This window comes from Grosmannia clavigera (assembly GCF_000143105.1).
Source record: "Grosmannia clavigera kw1407 unplaced genomic scaffold GCSC_113, whole genome shotgun sequence".
In the NCBI taxonomy this organism is placed as follows: Eukaryota; Fungi; Ascomycota; class Sordariomycetes; order Ophiostomatales; family Ophiostomataceae; genus Leptographium; species Leptographium clavigerum.
This window is the reverse complement of record NW_014040831.1, coordinates 2051828-2066461: the sequence shown is the minus strand read 5'-3', so window position 1 is coordinate 2066461 and position 14634 is coordinate 2051828. Positions and strand designations below refer to the sequence as shown.

Sequence of the window (14634 nt, the reverse complement as noted above, 5' to 3'; positions counted from 1 at the left end):
AGTCTCGGCGATGCGTCTTGCGTGGCCAAAGGGCGAGCACATAGGTTGGACCAAATAGCCACTCGCTTCACGCCACCCCCAACACTCTCTTCTTGCCACTACCTATTTTCAATGACTTGGGCTAGGCTTTTTTCTTGGGCATCGTGATGAGCATATTTCTGGTAATCTGCATGGTACAGTGTAGGCAAATGGGTTGCATATTCCACGTAACCCGGTACCTTGTGCTAAATATATCTACGTTTCGCATATTTGCTACCCATTGCCTGGAACCTATTTTTCTGCGACAGCTACGTCGCTCTAGGGCCAAGACTGAACTGACATCAATACTAATCTCTAGCCTGCTACAAAGCTCGTCACGAAGAAGGTTCTTGTTCTTTATAGAGGCTTTCCGTCACGGTCTTGAAGGCTTACGTACACGTACACTGCACATCACGGAAACAGACCCGCATACGACTCCTATGTATGTTTAGCAAGTCACTCCTTCAATCATGATACATAAATAATTTACCTCATGTTCGTATGTGCATTAGTCACCCAGAGTCAAGCAATGGCTCATCTGCTGACGACTTCAAAAATTGCACTAGTTTATTTGTTGTGCAATGTGCTCCGGATAGCAAAAAGAACTTTCTACTTCACCAAGGACACCTTCACAGTCACCAACAATACTTGTTGGTTAGAAAATATTGAAGACAACATTTTGAAAAATTCAACCCAAGCATGGCCAAAACTGGCCAAATTTCGCAACTTAGTAATACCCTCAGAGTACTCAAAGTAGGATATGTCGTTCAGAAGAAGCGTTCAGACACTGGATCTCTGTGCATTCAGTTCAAACAAACGGCACTACATATAATTGAAAGTTGATCAAAAATACAAAACGTACAGCAGCGGGTATTCGCTGGTCGTCACCGACCCAACTACTAATCCGCCGATTACTGGTTTAACTAGGGGAGAGCGGACGGGATCCCGTGCTTTCCAGTATCTATGGCCGTACGTGAAAGGTATACGTTTGCTATGGATTGAATTATGGCTGACAACATTCTACAATTCGACTAATTGTGGTCTACTTAATTACTAGAATGAGCTTCGCGGCATGTTTAGTAAGGTACAACTTCTAATAGCAGTTTTAGACATAATCGCTTAATGGCATATTAAAACTGATATATACACTGGTTCTTATCACGTGCTCCTTTAGGGGTTGTCTTCTGCCCTTCAGATGCTTACGAGCAATTCTTAGCTAGCGCATAGAATGCTGCAGATGTCAGCTCCAGGAACGGCGGCATGGTCTGTGTGCATGTACCTCAGCACTGAGCCGAGGATCTGGGCGTGCAGCAGGCGTTGCCAAGGCCGTTAACCCGGGAACGGAAAAGGTCTAAGGCACCGGACGCTATCGTAATAAAGCCACTACTGACTATTTCCGGTTGTGGAGTTTTGTCGCGTCTTGGGAACTGCTGGCAGTAGAGAAGACGCAATACTAACCGGATGTAACTATCCCTGGGCAGTTCCAAAGGCGTGTGATAGTAATGATTGCTTCCCGCCAAATGCACAAGTATCTAGCATCCTGTGCGCAAGGCCGATTGGGGTTCAAAGTCATACATCTTTTGTTCAGATTCATCTCTATCAAATCATATACACGTTTATAGCTTTAGTTGTCTGCCGCTTTCTGTGCCATTTCTTTCTCGTCCCTTGTCTGAAAATCGGACTTGTATGTGCGGAAGTCACGGACGCTGACGCCCTTCTGGAACATCTCATCGAGCTCCTGGAAGCTGCGGCCGGCAGTCTCGGGCTGGTAGAACCAGAGATAGACGATGCAGAGCATACCAAGGCCGCCAAAGACGTAGGCGGTCTTGGCCCCCATGTTGGCCTCGTTGGGGTTGAACATGTAGGGGATGACAAAGGCCCAAACACAGTAGATGGCATACTGTAAGGCGACGCCGATGGAGATAGTTTTGACGCGGAGTTTGGAGGTAGAGACCTCGCAGAGGAGAGTGTAGGCAGTGGCGCCGAGGGAAACGTTGTAGAAGTAGTTGTAGATGATGATGAAGGCGACGGAACCCTTGATGGCGCCAGGACTGCCCTCGGTGGCCAGACTGGCAGCGATGAGTAGGATGATGGTGATGGAGATGGTGCCATAGAGAGTAAGGGAGCGCCGACCGACGTGGTCGACAAGATACCAGGAGCAGATGTTGCCAAACATAGCGAGGCCTTGCTGGACGATGTTGAGCTTGAAGCTAGCGTTGGTGCTGTAGCCGGCGAGCTGGATGTAGTAGGTGCCGTAGGAGGCGATGAAGTAGACGCCGCTGAGGGCCTGGATGGCCATGGGCATGACGGAGATGACGGTGCGGCGCAGGTTGGAGCGGCGGAAGCAGTCGAGATAAGTGCCGCCAGCAGCCTCTTCGCGGGCGCCGTCGAGCATGGTCTGGATCTGGGAGAGGCGGACGTCGAGGTCGGGGCTGCGATAGCCGAGGCGGCGAAGGGAAGCAACGGCACGGTCGCGATGGCCGGAACTGAGCAGCCACATGGGCGACTCAGGCATGAAGGGGGCGAAGAGGATGCAGAGGCCAGAGAAGGCGTACTGGGAGCAGAAGATGGCGCGGTACGCCCAGCGGGAGTTGGTCGTGCCGGTCTTCTCGACGATGATAGCGGCGGTGAGGGGACCAATGGTCATCATGAGGGCCGAGAGACAGGTGGTGAGGCCACGAAGAGCGAGCGGCGTGATCTCGCCGACGTACGTGATGGAGACAGTCATGAGGATGCCGGCGACAAGGCCGTTGAGGAACTTTCCGGCGAAGAAGATGCCGTTGGTGGTGGCGACGTACTCGAGCGAGACCGAGGCGAACGAGAGCAGCAGGGCACCATTGATGACCGGGCGGCGACCGACAATGTCGGCCAAGAAGCCAGCACCAAAGGTGCCGACAATGGAGGCAGCGATGCCGCCACCGTAAAAGGCTGACTGCCACTTAGTCTCGAGCACGTAGGAGCCCTCAAAGGCGTAACCAAAGTCCTTACGGAACTCGGGGATGCTCAAGACGGTGCCGCCGGCCTGGTTCTCAAACGAGACCAGCAGACAGGTCACGTTGGCAAAAAAGGCCCAGGCAAAGACCAGCGGCTGCTTGCGGATGGCCTGCAGCATGTTGAGTTGGTGCTCCTGGCTCTCGGCAATGCGGCCGAGGTCGGCCTCGGTGGCGGCATCGTGAACATGCTCGACGCTGCCGACATGTTCGTCCTTGTCCTTGTCCGACATGGTGAAGGGTTGGGGTGAGGATAGGGAATTGGGTAGACACTACAGCCTGGGAATGAGGCACAAAAAGGACAGAGCAGCGTGTCGGTGGGCAGATTGCCATATATATATAGAAGCTAGGATCATACGAGGGTCCCGTAGGATTCTTGGCGTTTTCCTGTTTCCGGTTCTGTGCGCGTCCTGTCCCTTTTTTTCCACATTCCCTGCCACTTCTTGCGGGAGAGAGGCCATTCAACCCAGGTAAAATCTGGGGTCTCCAGATGGGGACCCCAGGAATGGCTTGAGCCACGCCAAATATCCACTTTTGCCTGTCGGCTGACAGTGTCGGGGAGTATCGCAGAAGCTAACGACGGGGAGTATCGGGGTGGAGCTGCAGTGCAAATAGTATCGCATTAGTGCTGTGAAGGGATGCTGTTTGCGACCAAGATCACCCAAATAAAACTGGAAAGGCAAGATGACAAGCACCGGTAGAGGGACGAAAGTCTGGGCGCCAAGACACGTGACCGTCGGCACAATTGTTTTCGGAAACCGATGCTAGGGGCTTGTATAGCTGGATTTGCGAACAGGACTCCACGGGGAAGAGCTGCAGACGATACGGAGTACGGAGTATATCCGACGAATAACCGAAGGAGCGACCCCCCACCCCCACTTGGGGTACTTCGTACGCGCAAGGGGAAAAGGAAGACCCACAGGGCAGGAGCAGGGACAGACAATGGCTGAGTGAGGGCGTATTGCATGATCGCGTGTCTCTGCAGAGAGCCAGAAGCCGCACCACACCACGTCTCGGCAGAGCCCAGAGCGAGAAGCGGCCGAGCGATGGACCGAGCGGCGAGTGGGCCGACGACAAAAATGGATCGCAATCGCCAGTGTCCATCCGTGATGCCTCTGCTGGCCAATCTGCTGTCAGATCCCCTGCCAGTGGTTTCTGCTGGAGGAGTTGGTGCTGTCGGTGGTGCTGCTATTGCTACTACTCCTGCTGCTGCCACGCCTGCCACCGCGTCTACTGCTGCCCGCCGCACAATGTCGAGGCAACCGGCCTCTTCACCGAGATCGACACCACCGCCGGGCTGTGCAGAGCCGCCGAGCGGGTCACGCGAGTCCGTGTCCTACGGCCGGCGGCGGGCTGTCACTGCCTGCGTTATTTGCCGTGCGCGCAAGACTAAATGTGACAACCGGCGGCCGGTGTGCGGCTTCTGCAGTGCCACCGGCGGTGCCTGCAGCTATCCGGACGACACCGCTGCCGACCACTCAAAGCTCGACCGTGGCAGCCTGGCCATCCTGCAGCGTCTGGGCGAGATGGAGCAGACCCTGGCCGCGCTGATTGGCGACCGTCCGCTGGGTCGTCTGAGCGCCGCCGACAGCACGGCGCCGGGCTCGACGCCGGGCTCACGCCCCGGCTTCTTCGACGACGGCCTGATGGCTTTTGACGATCCCATCACGACCACCACCGCGCCCGACAACAACAGTCAGCCGCCGCCCAGCAGCGATCGCCCGCCAGCGGCCGACGTCGTCACCCGCAGCTCTGAGATGCGCGTCGAGAACATCCTCCAATGGCCCGTCTTCCACACCCAGGCATATCCGTCCCTCACCGCCACCCTCGGCCAGGACGGCGCTCACATGCCCTTCTCGGCCGGCGACGGTGTCAGCGACCTCGACGCCGACCTCATCACCCAGCTGGTCGAGAACTTTCTCGCCACCAACCACATGAAGAACCCCGTCTTCGTCGTCGACCAGCTCTGGGCCCGCGTTCGCGACATTGCCGAGACTGGTCTCCGCTGGGACGGCTCGACCTGTCTGGTAGTGCGTGTCTGTCTTGTTCCTCGCTTCGCTCGCCTAGTCTGCTCCACAGCTAACACAACTCCAGCTTCTGATCTGCGCCGTCAGCGTCGTCTCTCCTCCCTTTTCGGCCGAGATGCAGCCTGGTTACTCTCATCGCATCGACCGGCTCCAGCGAGCCGAGCACTACTTCCAGATGGCCCAGCGACGCATCGGCATGCTCTACCACACCAGCTCCCTGCTCGCCGCCCAGTGCAGCTTCCTCACCGCCATCTATCTCATGGCCACCTTCCGCATTATGGCCGCCTGGAAGGCCTTTGCCCAAGCCGGCACGCAGTGTGTCGGCTGGCTGGCTACCCGTGGACACACGACCGGCCAGTCGGACGCCCAGGCTGCCGCCTCATTTCAATCCCCCCCCACAAATGGCGGCATCCACACCGTCGGCGAAGATACCTCCCGCAGCGATGGCGAGCAGCACATGGAGGAGAGCCTCTACTGGAGCTGCCTCAAGAGCGAACTGCACGTGCTTCCCCACGTGCCCCACTTCTCCCACCCATCTGCGAGTGCTGACTAATCAGTGAACTTCGCACGGAGCTGGGCCTTCCGGGATCGACGCTCAACGAGATGCAGTACTCGCACGCATACCCGTCACCGCCGAGCCCGGAGCATCTGGTGTCGCGCTACGGCCAGGGACAGCATGAGCGGGACCGCCTGGAGCGCAGCTGGTTTTTCTACCTGGCCGAGATTGCGCTGCGGCGCATTATGAACGACGTGCTGTCGTCGCGTTACGGCGCCGGATCGTGGTACTACACGGCACCCTGGTGGACAGCCGAGGGCGAGGGCTGGCTGCGCGGTGACGTTGACCGGTTCCGCCAGCAGTTGGGTACCTGGGAGGCCATGCTGCCGACCGCCATGCGCTTCCCGGCCGACGAAGGCGCCGGTGGCGTCACGCCGGCTGAGCCGACCGGTGACGCCTTGCGCGGCATTTTGCGCGGCCACCTCGTTGACATCCTCGACGTGCTCTATTTCCCGGCTGTGCGCGCCGTCGTCTGCTGCCATCGCCGCGACGATCTCGGCCCTTACGTGCTCGCGACCGCCCGCGATGGCCTCGCCAATGCCGCCTACCGCATCGCCATCTGTGAGGAGGGCTTCTGGCACCGCCACCAGGGCACCTGGCTGATGATCCGCACTTGCTCGCGAAGCCTGCTGCAGCTGCTCGCCGTTGCCCTGCGCGCCCGCGACGAGCCGGCCCTGGCCGCCCTCCTGCCCGACGGCTGGCGCTACTCTGCCGCTCGCGTCCTCGCTCTCGTCGAATATTGGCAGCATGAGAGCGCCGACCTCCGGCTGTTGCTGGTTCGCCTGCAAGCCATTATCGCTGACCTCGACAGCACCAGTGGATCGGTCGGTGGGAGACTGGCGGCAGGAGATGTCGTCTAGCCGGCCGAGGTCATGTATATCTTGAAGTGTCTACAGTTTCTTGAACCATTTCTTTACAATATAACTGTTGAACATGAAGACGAAAACTGTAATTTTGAGTCTCCTTCTTCGGAGGTACACCTTCTGGCTAGTTGACTGCAGACAAACCCGGGCTAGATGATAACGAACAATGATGAATACGAGGTTATGGTGGTAATGGCTAGTCTGCGCCACCAGTGTAAAGGGAATGCTCATTGTTGATCTTATTGTGAAATGTGTGATACGGCGAATGGGCGCCGAAGGTGGTGTGCACTAGGATGAGCAGAGGCTGATTAGGCAAGGTGCAAATTGGTATGTGTGTATACTTGCGCAGAGTACTGTGAAAGTCGATGCGCCTTTCCTCGGGAAGTCTAATTGAACTACTTTAATCCGCCCATGTGCCTTTCGACCTATCAGGGGACCGTATGGCCCTATTCGCCAGAAAGGCTACAGTATCGTTTCACGCCTCTTTTCGGTCTTTGTATGAGGTTCAAAATAATGAAATAGATTTGGGTATCTAGCAATGGTTGACGAGCTGAAACTGTCCTGAGAACATTTCGTACTGTGTTCAAATCCGTTGAGTCAATTCTCGCTCGGTGCTTATTAATGGGCTCGCAAATACGCCGAGAGTCGCGGTCATTCAATTTTCTACTTATTTTTGGTCTTCACCTTCCCGCAACCCTATCGGGAGCAAACCATTAAACAACCCAAGACAGCATGCCATACGCACCATGGTCTCGCTTACCGTCACCGAAAAGATGAACCGGACCTACATCAAACTCAGAAAAGGTTGCAAAGCAATTACGAGCGAGAATCTTATCCCGAGCAAGTTTTACGCTTGGGATTTATACTTGCATGCTGCTCGCAACCACAGGAAATTCTACCGTGCTGCCTACACACTTTATAAACTTGCCCATAGACTCGTCCAGGCCTGTGAGAGAATCCCTCCACTGGCCCAGAAACCCCGGAAACGCCGCAGGGCTCTTCCCGAGAAGACATTCCACTGCTTCCAACGCCTGCCTGCCGAATTAAGACTGATGGTGTGAGAATATTCCGCGCTGCCGCCGCCCTCACATTATTTTACAACATACAAGCTGGTAGAACGAGGCAACAATCCCGCCGCATCGTTCATGGAAGATAAAGGGCTATGGATGGCGTGCCGAGATTCTCGCAAGGCTATCGTCCGTGCTTGTCGCCAAGACGGCACTCAGCAACAGAACTAGCTGCTTTCCTATCACCAAATTACTAGAGAGGCACTACCGGCGCCTTGGTCGATTTGACAAGGATAGCCAGCGATTCCAGGAGCAGATCCGCAAGTTTGATGTTCTTTTCAGAGTTGTCTATCGGGAAGATGGACATTTAAAAAATGCTTTGCGAGAACTCTTTGTGAGATGACAAACTCCGAGACGGGCGAGAAATGGTAGCGTGCTTTCGATATGGAGTATAATTTGCGAGGAGCTGAGGTGGAATCGCCTATTCAAGTAGAGCCAGAACACGATATCTTTAACAATTCGGCACGGAGGGGGGGGGGACTTAAGTAAGGAACCGGTGCTCTACAAAGTGATTCAGTAACGGTTTCGAATAATTACGTAAACACGGCATCGCATTGTGCTTCATAGAATCTACATACAGAGAAGCTGTAGTATGGATGTTCCAGGCAGCCTAGTACTTCTGCTTAGTAAGCACGAAGCTTTACGACGTACTAGTCGCACGTGTGGGGGAAGCGACAACCTATTGCATGCATGTGCCGTCGCAACTTCCTTTTCGGGACAATAGAAGACATGCAAGCCTTTCAATTGAAAGATGCAAATTCGGTTTTTATCACTTCGTGCTCATTTTTCTCTCTCAACAACCATCGCTCGACCATGTGCGCCGCAGATACGATCCATCCCCTCTGCCATCTAGCTGACCTTGACAAGACCAGATCATGTTTTCATCTGGTGCTTTTCCGATGCCCGCTCATTGGCTTTCGGGATGGAGCTGACTTGAAGCTCGACATTTTAACATTCGAAAACCGGTGACGGCGACGAGGTAGGCTAGGCTCAAGGGGAGCTAGGTACATATATATTTACCATGGGATATCGAATGGAAGATGACCAACCTCATCCGAATAAGCAAGCCTCTGCCGCACACGCAGAGCGCGTAGCCCGCCGAGCCACTGTTGCAGCTGCTGCTTTTGCTGCAAGTCCGGACCAGCCCTCCCCGGCCCCCCCCTCTCCGGCCTCACCCTCACCTTTGCCCTCCCCCCCCACACGTCACGAGCCCCAATCCCCACTCGCCTGCGCCTGTTCGCTCTCCTCTGCGTGCCCGCTCGCATTCGCCGCCTGACGAGCAGAAGCAGCTAAAGAAGCTTGAAGATGCCGCCAGCAACACGCGTGTGAGTCTTTAATCTACCTAAACAGAACATCATTCACATACTGATATTAGCGACTGAAAGCATCTCTCAACGGTACGCCCTACCATTCATCCCTTACCTAATCCTCACCTGGTCGACTAACATCAATTTCTTCATAGAAGCAGCGCGCCAAAATTAGGCTAAGGGTTTCGAAAGTAAAATCATCACTCTTATATACTAATAAACTGTTTCAGCGCCACAATTTCCGCCTCGAAGTAAGTATTTACTGTGTTGGGCTTTCATATTGTTTTTGGAATTAAATACGCATTTGAGACTGTACCTAACTATTTTCAAAGGAGCTCAGAGGGCAGGCCGAGGCAAGCAAACCAATGTATCAACAAGCAGACCCGTACAATATACTGATCAACAATTTATTTTGATAGGTATACGAGAGCCAGGCCGCCAAGGCCCGTTCCCTCGTCCTAATAAGCGTGCACATTGATCCTAAAAAATCAAAGACGTTTATCTAATATGATTATTTAGGCAAAAGAGGACGAGCTTCGAGTAAGTCTATAGATATACAACACTGCTACGCTGCTTAACTAACTTATCTAATAGCGGTATACCGCCGTGTATAATGTACTTAGTAAGTCTACAGCTAGACTAAACTCGAGCTAACACAAGTGCAGCATCTAGAGGCCAACGCCATCGTGGCCGAGCACGAGCTTGCCGAAGCTAGACACGGGGTCGCCGCCGGAGAGGACGGTGGCGACGAGGGGATCGAGGACGACGCCAACGACAACTTAAGAGGCCGATGTTTAGGCCAAAGAGGAGGAAGCAATTCTTTGCTTGAATCTGCAACTAAAGTAAGTCATTAGCTTTACGACGAGAATCGAAAGTGCAGGACTAACATTGAAGTCAAGGCGCGTTTGTTGCGGGGGTGTTTTTTTTTTAGCCTCTTTTTTACGCTTATCAATTATGAGAAACGAGGCCCCTTTGCCCACACAAATGAACCAATGAAAAAAGCTACCCCCCCCCCACCCCCCCCCCCGGACCCAGCACCTAGGACTGCTATATGGCTGCCCATCAGCCTCGTAGCGTTAGACGTGGCTGTGGTGCGGGGGTGTTATTTGTATAAAGATACATTACAATGCGCAGCAGTGGTTAGGTCCCGAAGACTGGCCAGAAGACACCAAAACACAGTAGGATTCTATTCAGAACAATAAGACTGGACTACTGACGACGACCATTCTGTCTACAACCTATTCCCCCCCCCCTTTCTCATTCTCTCATCAGCACCTCACCCCCTAAGGCAGTAGCAGCAGCCCCCGCACCCGCAGAAAAGCGATAGTTACCATTTCCTTGAGTAGGACCGGAAGAAGAGCTACTAGAGGCCGTTGCGGAAGCAGCGGCAGCAGTGCTAGAAGAGCCGAGAAGGTGGGTGTTCCGGCCCCTGTCCTTCCCCCGTTCGTGGCGGTCGTCGTCATCGCAGCAGATGACTAGATACTCGCCGGGGAAGTACTTGGCGACCCACAATTCGGCGAGCATGTCCTTGGTGACATCCTTGAGGAAGTAGGTCAGAGGGACACCGGCGGAGCCTTCGGCGGCTTTGCGCAGGTAATCCTCAAGGGCGGTCATCATGGAGTTGATGTCGAGCATCTTGTTTGCGCCGTCATCAATCTCAGAGAGGGCGGTCAGGGCAGCCTTGATTTCGCCGGCCTTGAGCGTGACCATCTGCTGGCCGATGCGGGCAGCATCGGCGGCCTGCTTGATGGTACCCTGATCAGCGGCAGTTGCGTTGTGGATGGACGCGATGGCCTCGAGCGACGACTTGGGATCGAATTGGGCAAATTTGTCGACGCCGATCTTGACCTCGTTGGCCACGAGCGACGGAATCGTGCCCATACTGACCATGGTGACGTGCGACGTGACTTGGTGCGAGCTGATGATACTCTTGACATCATTGGCGATCGTATCCGTCACGCCGAAGCCACCATTGCAGCGCTGGAACCACGCGCCGGCGTCCATCTGACCCTGCAACGTCTCGACCATGCTTGAGAGCCTCTCGGACACGTTGGTCGTCGAGCTGTTGAGGATGTGCACCATGCCAACGAGGCTAGACCCGAACGTCATGCCCGAGATAATGCTGAACTTGTTCTCGCAGGGGCCTCCAGGACGAACTATGGGCATCTGATGAGCCAGGTCTACCATGCAACGACGATTTGTCACATCGAGCCGGTCTCCAGGGAAAAGCCGATTCCATACCTTGATGCCCTTGTCAACGTCAAGGCCCAGCGGCGCCATGATGGACGCATTTTTGTGCGTGCACGATGCTGAGATGACCAGCGTACCCATGATGCGGTGTCGGCTCATCTGCTCGTGCACCTGCGTCTGTGCTGATCGGCTCATCTGCCGCGATGCCTCACCACCCATCCAGCACGTCGACTTGGCCACGAACTTGGAGATGGATGACGCGTAAGCACCCGCCTTGGTCGCTTCCGATTTCGCGTTCTGCGTGTTGTCGTCCAACGTGAAGTACTGCACGTCCATGTTGAGCGAGTCTGCTGACAGCGGCATCGTCTTAATCTGCGACTTGACAAAGTCCACCGGGCTCTCCACCTGCGTGTGTACGGTCCGGACTTTTCCGCGCAAGTCCTTAATCTTGGCCTCCGCCCGAATCTTGGTCTTGGCATATTCCACGGCCGACCGCTGCACCTCCCCATTGAGCCGCTCAATCTCCATGTCCAGGTCGCATGTGTCGATGCCCAGGTTCGACAGCTCCGTCCGCGTCATGTCGATGCTCCGCTTCGACATGATGAGCGAGTTCAAGTGCTCCTGTGCCGCATCCACCGGCGCCTGCTCGTTCGAAATGTCCTCTAAAACCCGCAGAGCCTTTATGTTGATGACGCCGCCCAGAGACAGGCTGGGGTCGTAGGGAATGCTGGAAGGCATGATGTTGTAGTAGAGGCCGCTGAAAGGCAAAGTAAGATAAGAATGATAACTCTGAGTTAGGTAGTCTGTTGGATTTGAACTTATGGAACTAGATGAGGAGTTGACAACCAACTTCTTGGGGAGCACGACGAGGGTATATATACAGGGAACTGAGGCTCAACAGAAAAAGGCGCAATATTGACAAACATCTGATTCTTGTCAACGCGTAGAGCAAATGCGGCTTACGTGTGACGTCGATGATACAAGGCCTCCCTATGGCATATCTGTGATCTATCTTTCGATGATGCTTGAGAGAGGCTTAGAGATTGTAAGGCAAACTCCAAAGTTGACGTGTTAGCTGTACATGACAGACGATCTGCAGGGATAGAGCCCAATGCATCCAATTTCGTCGTTGCCTAGTTGTAATGTAGCCAGGCGGCGCGAATACGGAGTAATGAGGCTCATCATTTCTATGTGGATAGACACAAGACCTCACACCCCGCCCTTTTTAACCTTACTTCATTCGCCAGCTTACGGAGCAGGGATGACTGGGCACCTATAATATATCAATACGGAGAGTGCCGTACTGCCAGCATTGAGCTGAACAACTGTGGGGGCATCAGGTGGATTAAAACGCTACTTCGTAAGCTATTCTCCACCAGATTCTTACGACGTACAAGAAGACTTGCGGTTAGAAGCGGCCTATCTCTGATTTATTCCATGATAATCCAAGTTAAAATCGACCTTCATTTGCACAAAAGCATCATATTATGCATTACCTAAAGGACGATTCTCAAGTACTTGTCGACAAGGGCGCCGAGACTGATGCAATGCAACCTGTCAAGCATTGGAATCCGCCACACTATGGCCCTTCCGCCCCACTTGTCCATACAGGCCTGTGATTGGTCAGAAGACAAAAAGCGGAGCCTTACACTAGTATTAATACGGACCCCCAGAAGGGTCGCGATGTATCTATTTCTTCCTAAGTACTCCGTACACAACACTCTTTCGCCTACACTAGACCCTATTTAGCCTCCTGCTCCTTACAGTGCATCACGTTATATGACCGCCACGTATAGCCTCCTTTAACCTTGACACAGCCCAATTCCCGTGCCGCGCCCCATTTTTAGAACACGTCAACTCGACGTGTTGTAAGATAAGATGAGACAGTGAGCGCTGATTCGATGGTTGGCAGTTTTGTGCAAGTGCCACTCACTCTCTTCAACTGCATAGGACTCTTCGATACGAACGTAAAAGCGGAGCACTTTTACCTTTCTGTGTATATAATATCATAAAATATAGGTATAAAATCTCAGCTGGAGGGGACTACCCCTCTTCTTTATCTCCCCTCTACTTTGTATATCAACGCTTTCATACACATTTTCTGAACTATGTCCAAGAGCACGAGCAATGGGCCGGCACCGCCAGAAGCCATCTCCCATGTTGCGTCTACTACCATACCACCGACGTTTGACGAGCCCATACTGGCGGCCGAGGTTCCTGACGGAGGCGATGTAAGTCTTGATAGGATAGAACAGAACGAGGAGATGGGTGGACAAAACTGACGTGTACAACCAGGGTGATGACCTAGAGGAAGATAGAGACTCGGCTTACGATGATACGTTCTCGTAGGTTTTGTAGCCTCGGAATCGTCGAGGAGCAATTTTGACTCGTATCTCTAGGGCTCTGACGGCATCACTCTCAAGCAGCGTCTTGCAATACCGCAGCTTTCACGGGCGAACGTTCCATAGCGACAAGTACAACGCGTACTTTGTACCAAATGACAATCAACAGCAAGAGTCGCTTGACATTTCGTATGACCAGGCCATCCATTCCCTCCGTGTATCTTGCTAACGGCTTTGTCTCTCAGACACCACTACCTAACACTTCTGTTAGATGGCGCCCTCTTCTTGGCGCCCGTTCCGGAAACGGTCAATGTCAGTTTTCTTGATGGTCAAGCTGAATACGAATCCGTGCAAACGAACGTGTCCTGTAGAAAGTACTTGATGTTGGCACTGGCACTGGCATTTGGGCGATGTATGGATATCCGCGCTATATTTGTTTGCACGATACTGATTTTTACGTCCAGCGACTTTGGCGACAAGTTCCCAAATGCCCAAGTCATCGGGACCGACATCTCGCCGATCCAATCGATCTGGGTGCCGCCGAACACCAAGTTCGAGATGGAAGATGCCACACAGTCGTGGACATGGCCCGACAACGAGTTTGACTTTATCCACATGCGCTATTTGGTAGGTGCGATCAGTGACTGGAATGCGCTCTTTGCACAGGCATACCGTTGCTGCGCGCCGTCCGGCTGGTTCGAGTCATGCGAGATACACGTCGAGCATCTATGCGACGACGGAACGGACCAGAAGGCCCCGGTCCTGAAGCAGTTCTGGCGACTCTACGAAGAGGCTGTTCCTATAATTGGACGGTCAATGCGCGTTTCCATAGACGGTACGCAGCGGAAGGCGATGGAGGCTGTTGGCTTTGTCAATATCCAAGAGAAGGCATTCAAACTGCCTGTTGGCGGCTGGCCAGCTGACAAGAAACTGTCCGAAATTGGCCAGTATAACCAACTAACTCTACTGAACGACTTAGAAGGTACGTTCTCAATCTAGTTATATTCCTCTTTTCAACGTTGTATGCTTTTTACATTTTATACAGCCGCTAAATATCAGCAGGATACACTACCTTTTTGTGGAATGAGGTGTTGAAATTGGGCAAAGACGAGTATCAGATGTTTCTTCTACAATTCCGCAAAGCTGTCAAAGACAAGAGTCTGCACACATATTATATAGTTCGATATGTTTGGGGGCAGAAGCCGAACGAATAGTGGTAACGAAATGGCACATAGGACTAACAATGCAGACGCCAACTTTATGTATTTCTTTAC

General features: G+C 53.4%; 4 protein-coding genes across 4 annotated transcripts; 2 read left to right on the top strand and 2 right to left on the bottom strand.

Annotated features, from left to right (window-relative positions):
• Positions 1-1642: 1642 nt before the first annotated feature.
• On the bottom strand, positions 1643-3241 carry CMQ_3736 (maltose permease; the record flags this gene model as incomplete). The annotated part of the gene is made up of 1 exon (XM_014319674.1): positions 1643-3241. One exon carries the CDS (start codon positions 3239-3241, stop codon positions 1643-1645), a length of 1599 nt encoding a protein of 532 aa, XP_014175149.1.
• Positions 3242-4258: 1017 nt separating this feature from the next.
• On the top strand, positions 4259-6451 carry CMQ_3994 (c6 zinc finger domain containing protein; the record flags this gene model as incomplete). The annotated part of the gene is made up of 3 exons (XM_014319932.1): positions 4259-5038; positions 5103-5537; positions 5609-6451. 3 exons carry the CDS (start codon positions 4259-4261, stop codon positions 6449-6451), a joined length of 2058 nt encoding a protein of 685 aa, XP_014175407.1.
• Positions 6452-10085: 3634 nt separating this feature from the next.
• On the bottom strand, positions 10086-11756 carry CMQ_3867 (uncharacterized protein; the record flags this gene model as incomplete). Its single annotated transcript, XM_014319805.1, has 1 exon — positions 10086-11756. One exon carries the CDS (start codon positions 11754-11756, stop codon positions 10086-10088), a length of 1671 nt encoding a protein of 556 aa, XP_014175280.1.
• A 1370-nt stretch (positions 11757-13126) lies between these two features.
• CMQ_4196 (uncharacterized protein) lies at positions 13127-14359 on the top strand (the record flags this gene model as incomplete). The annotated part of the gene is made up of 4 exons (XM_014320134.1): positions 13127-13249; positions 13314-13363; positions 13418-13549; positions 13825-14359. 4 exons carry the CDS (start codon positions 13127-13129, stop codon positions 14357-14359), a joined length of 840 nt encoding a protein of 279 aa, XP_014175609.1.
• Positions 14360-14634: the final 275 nt, after the last annotated feature.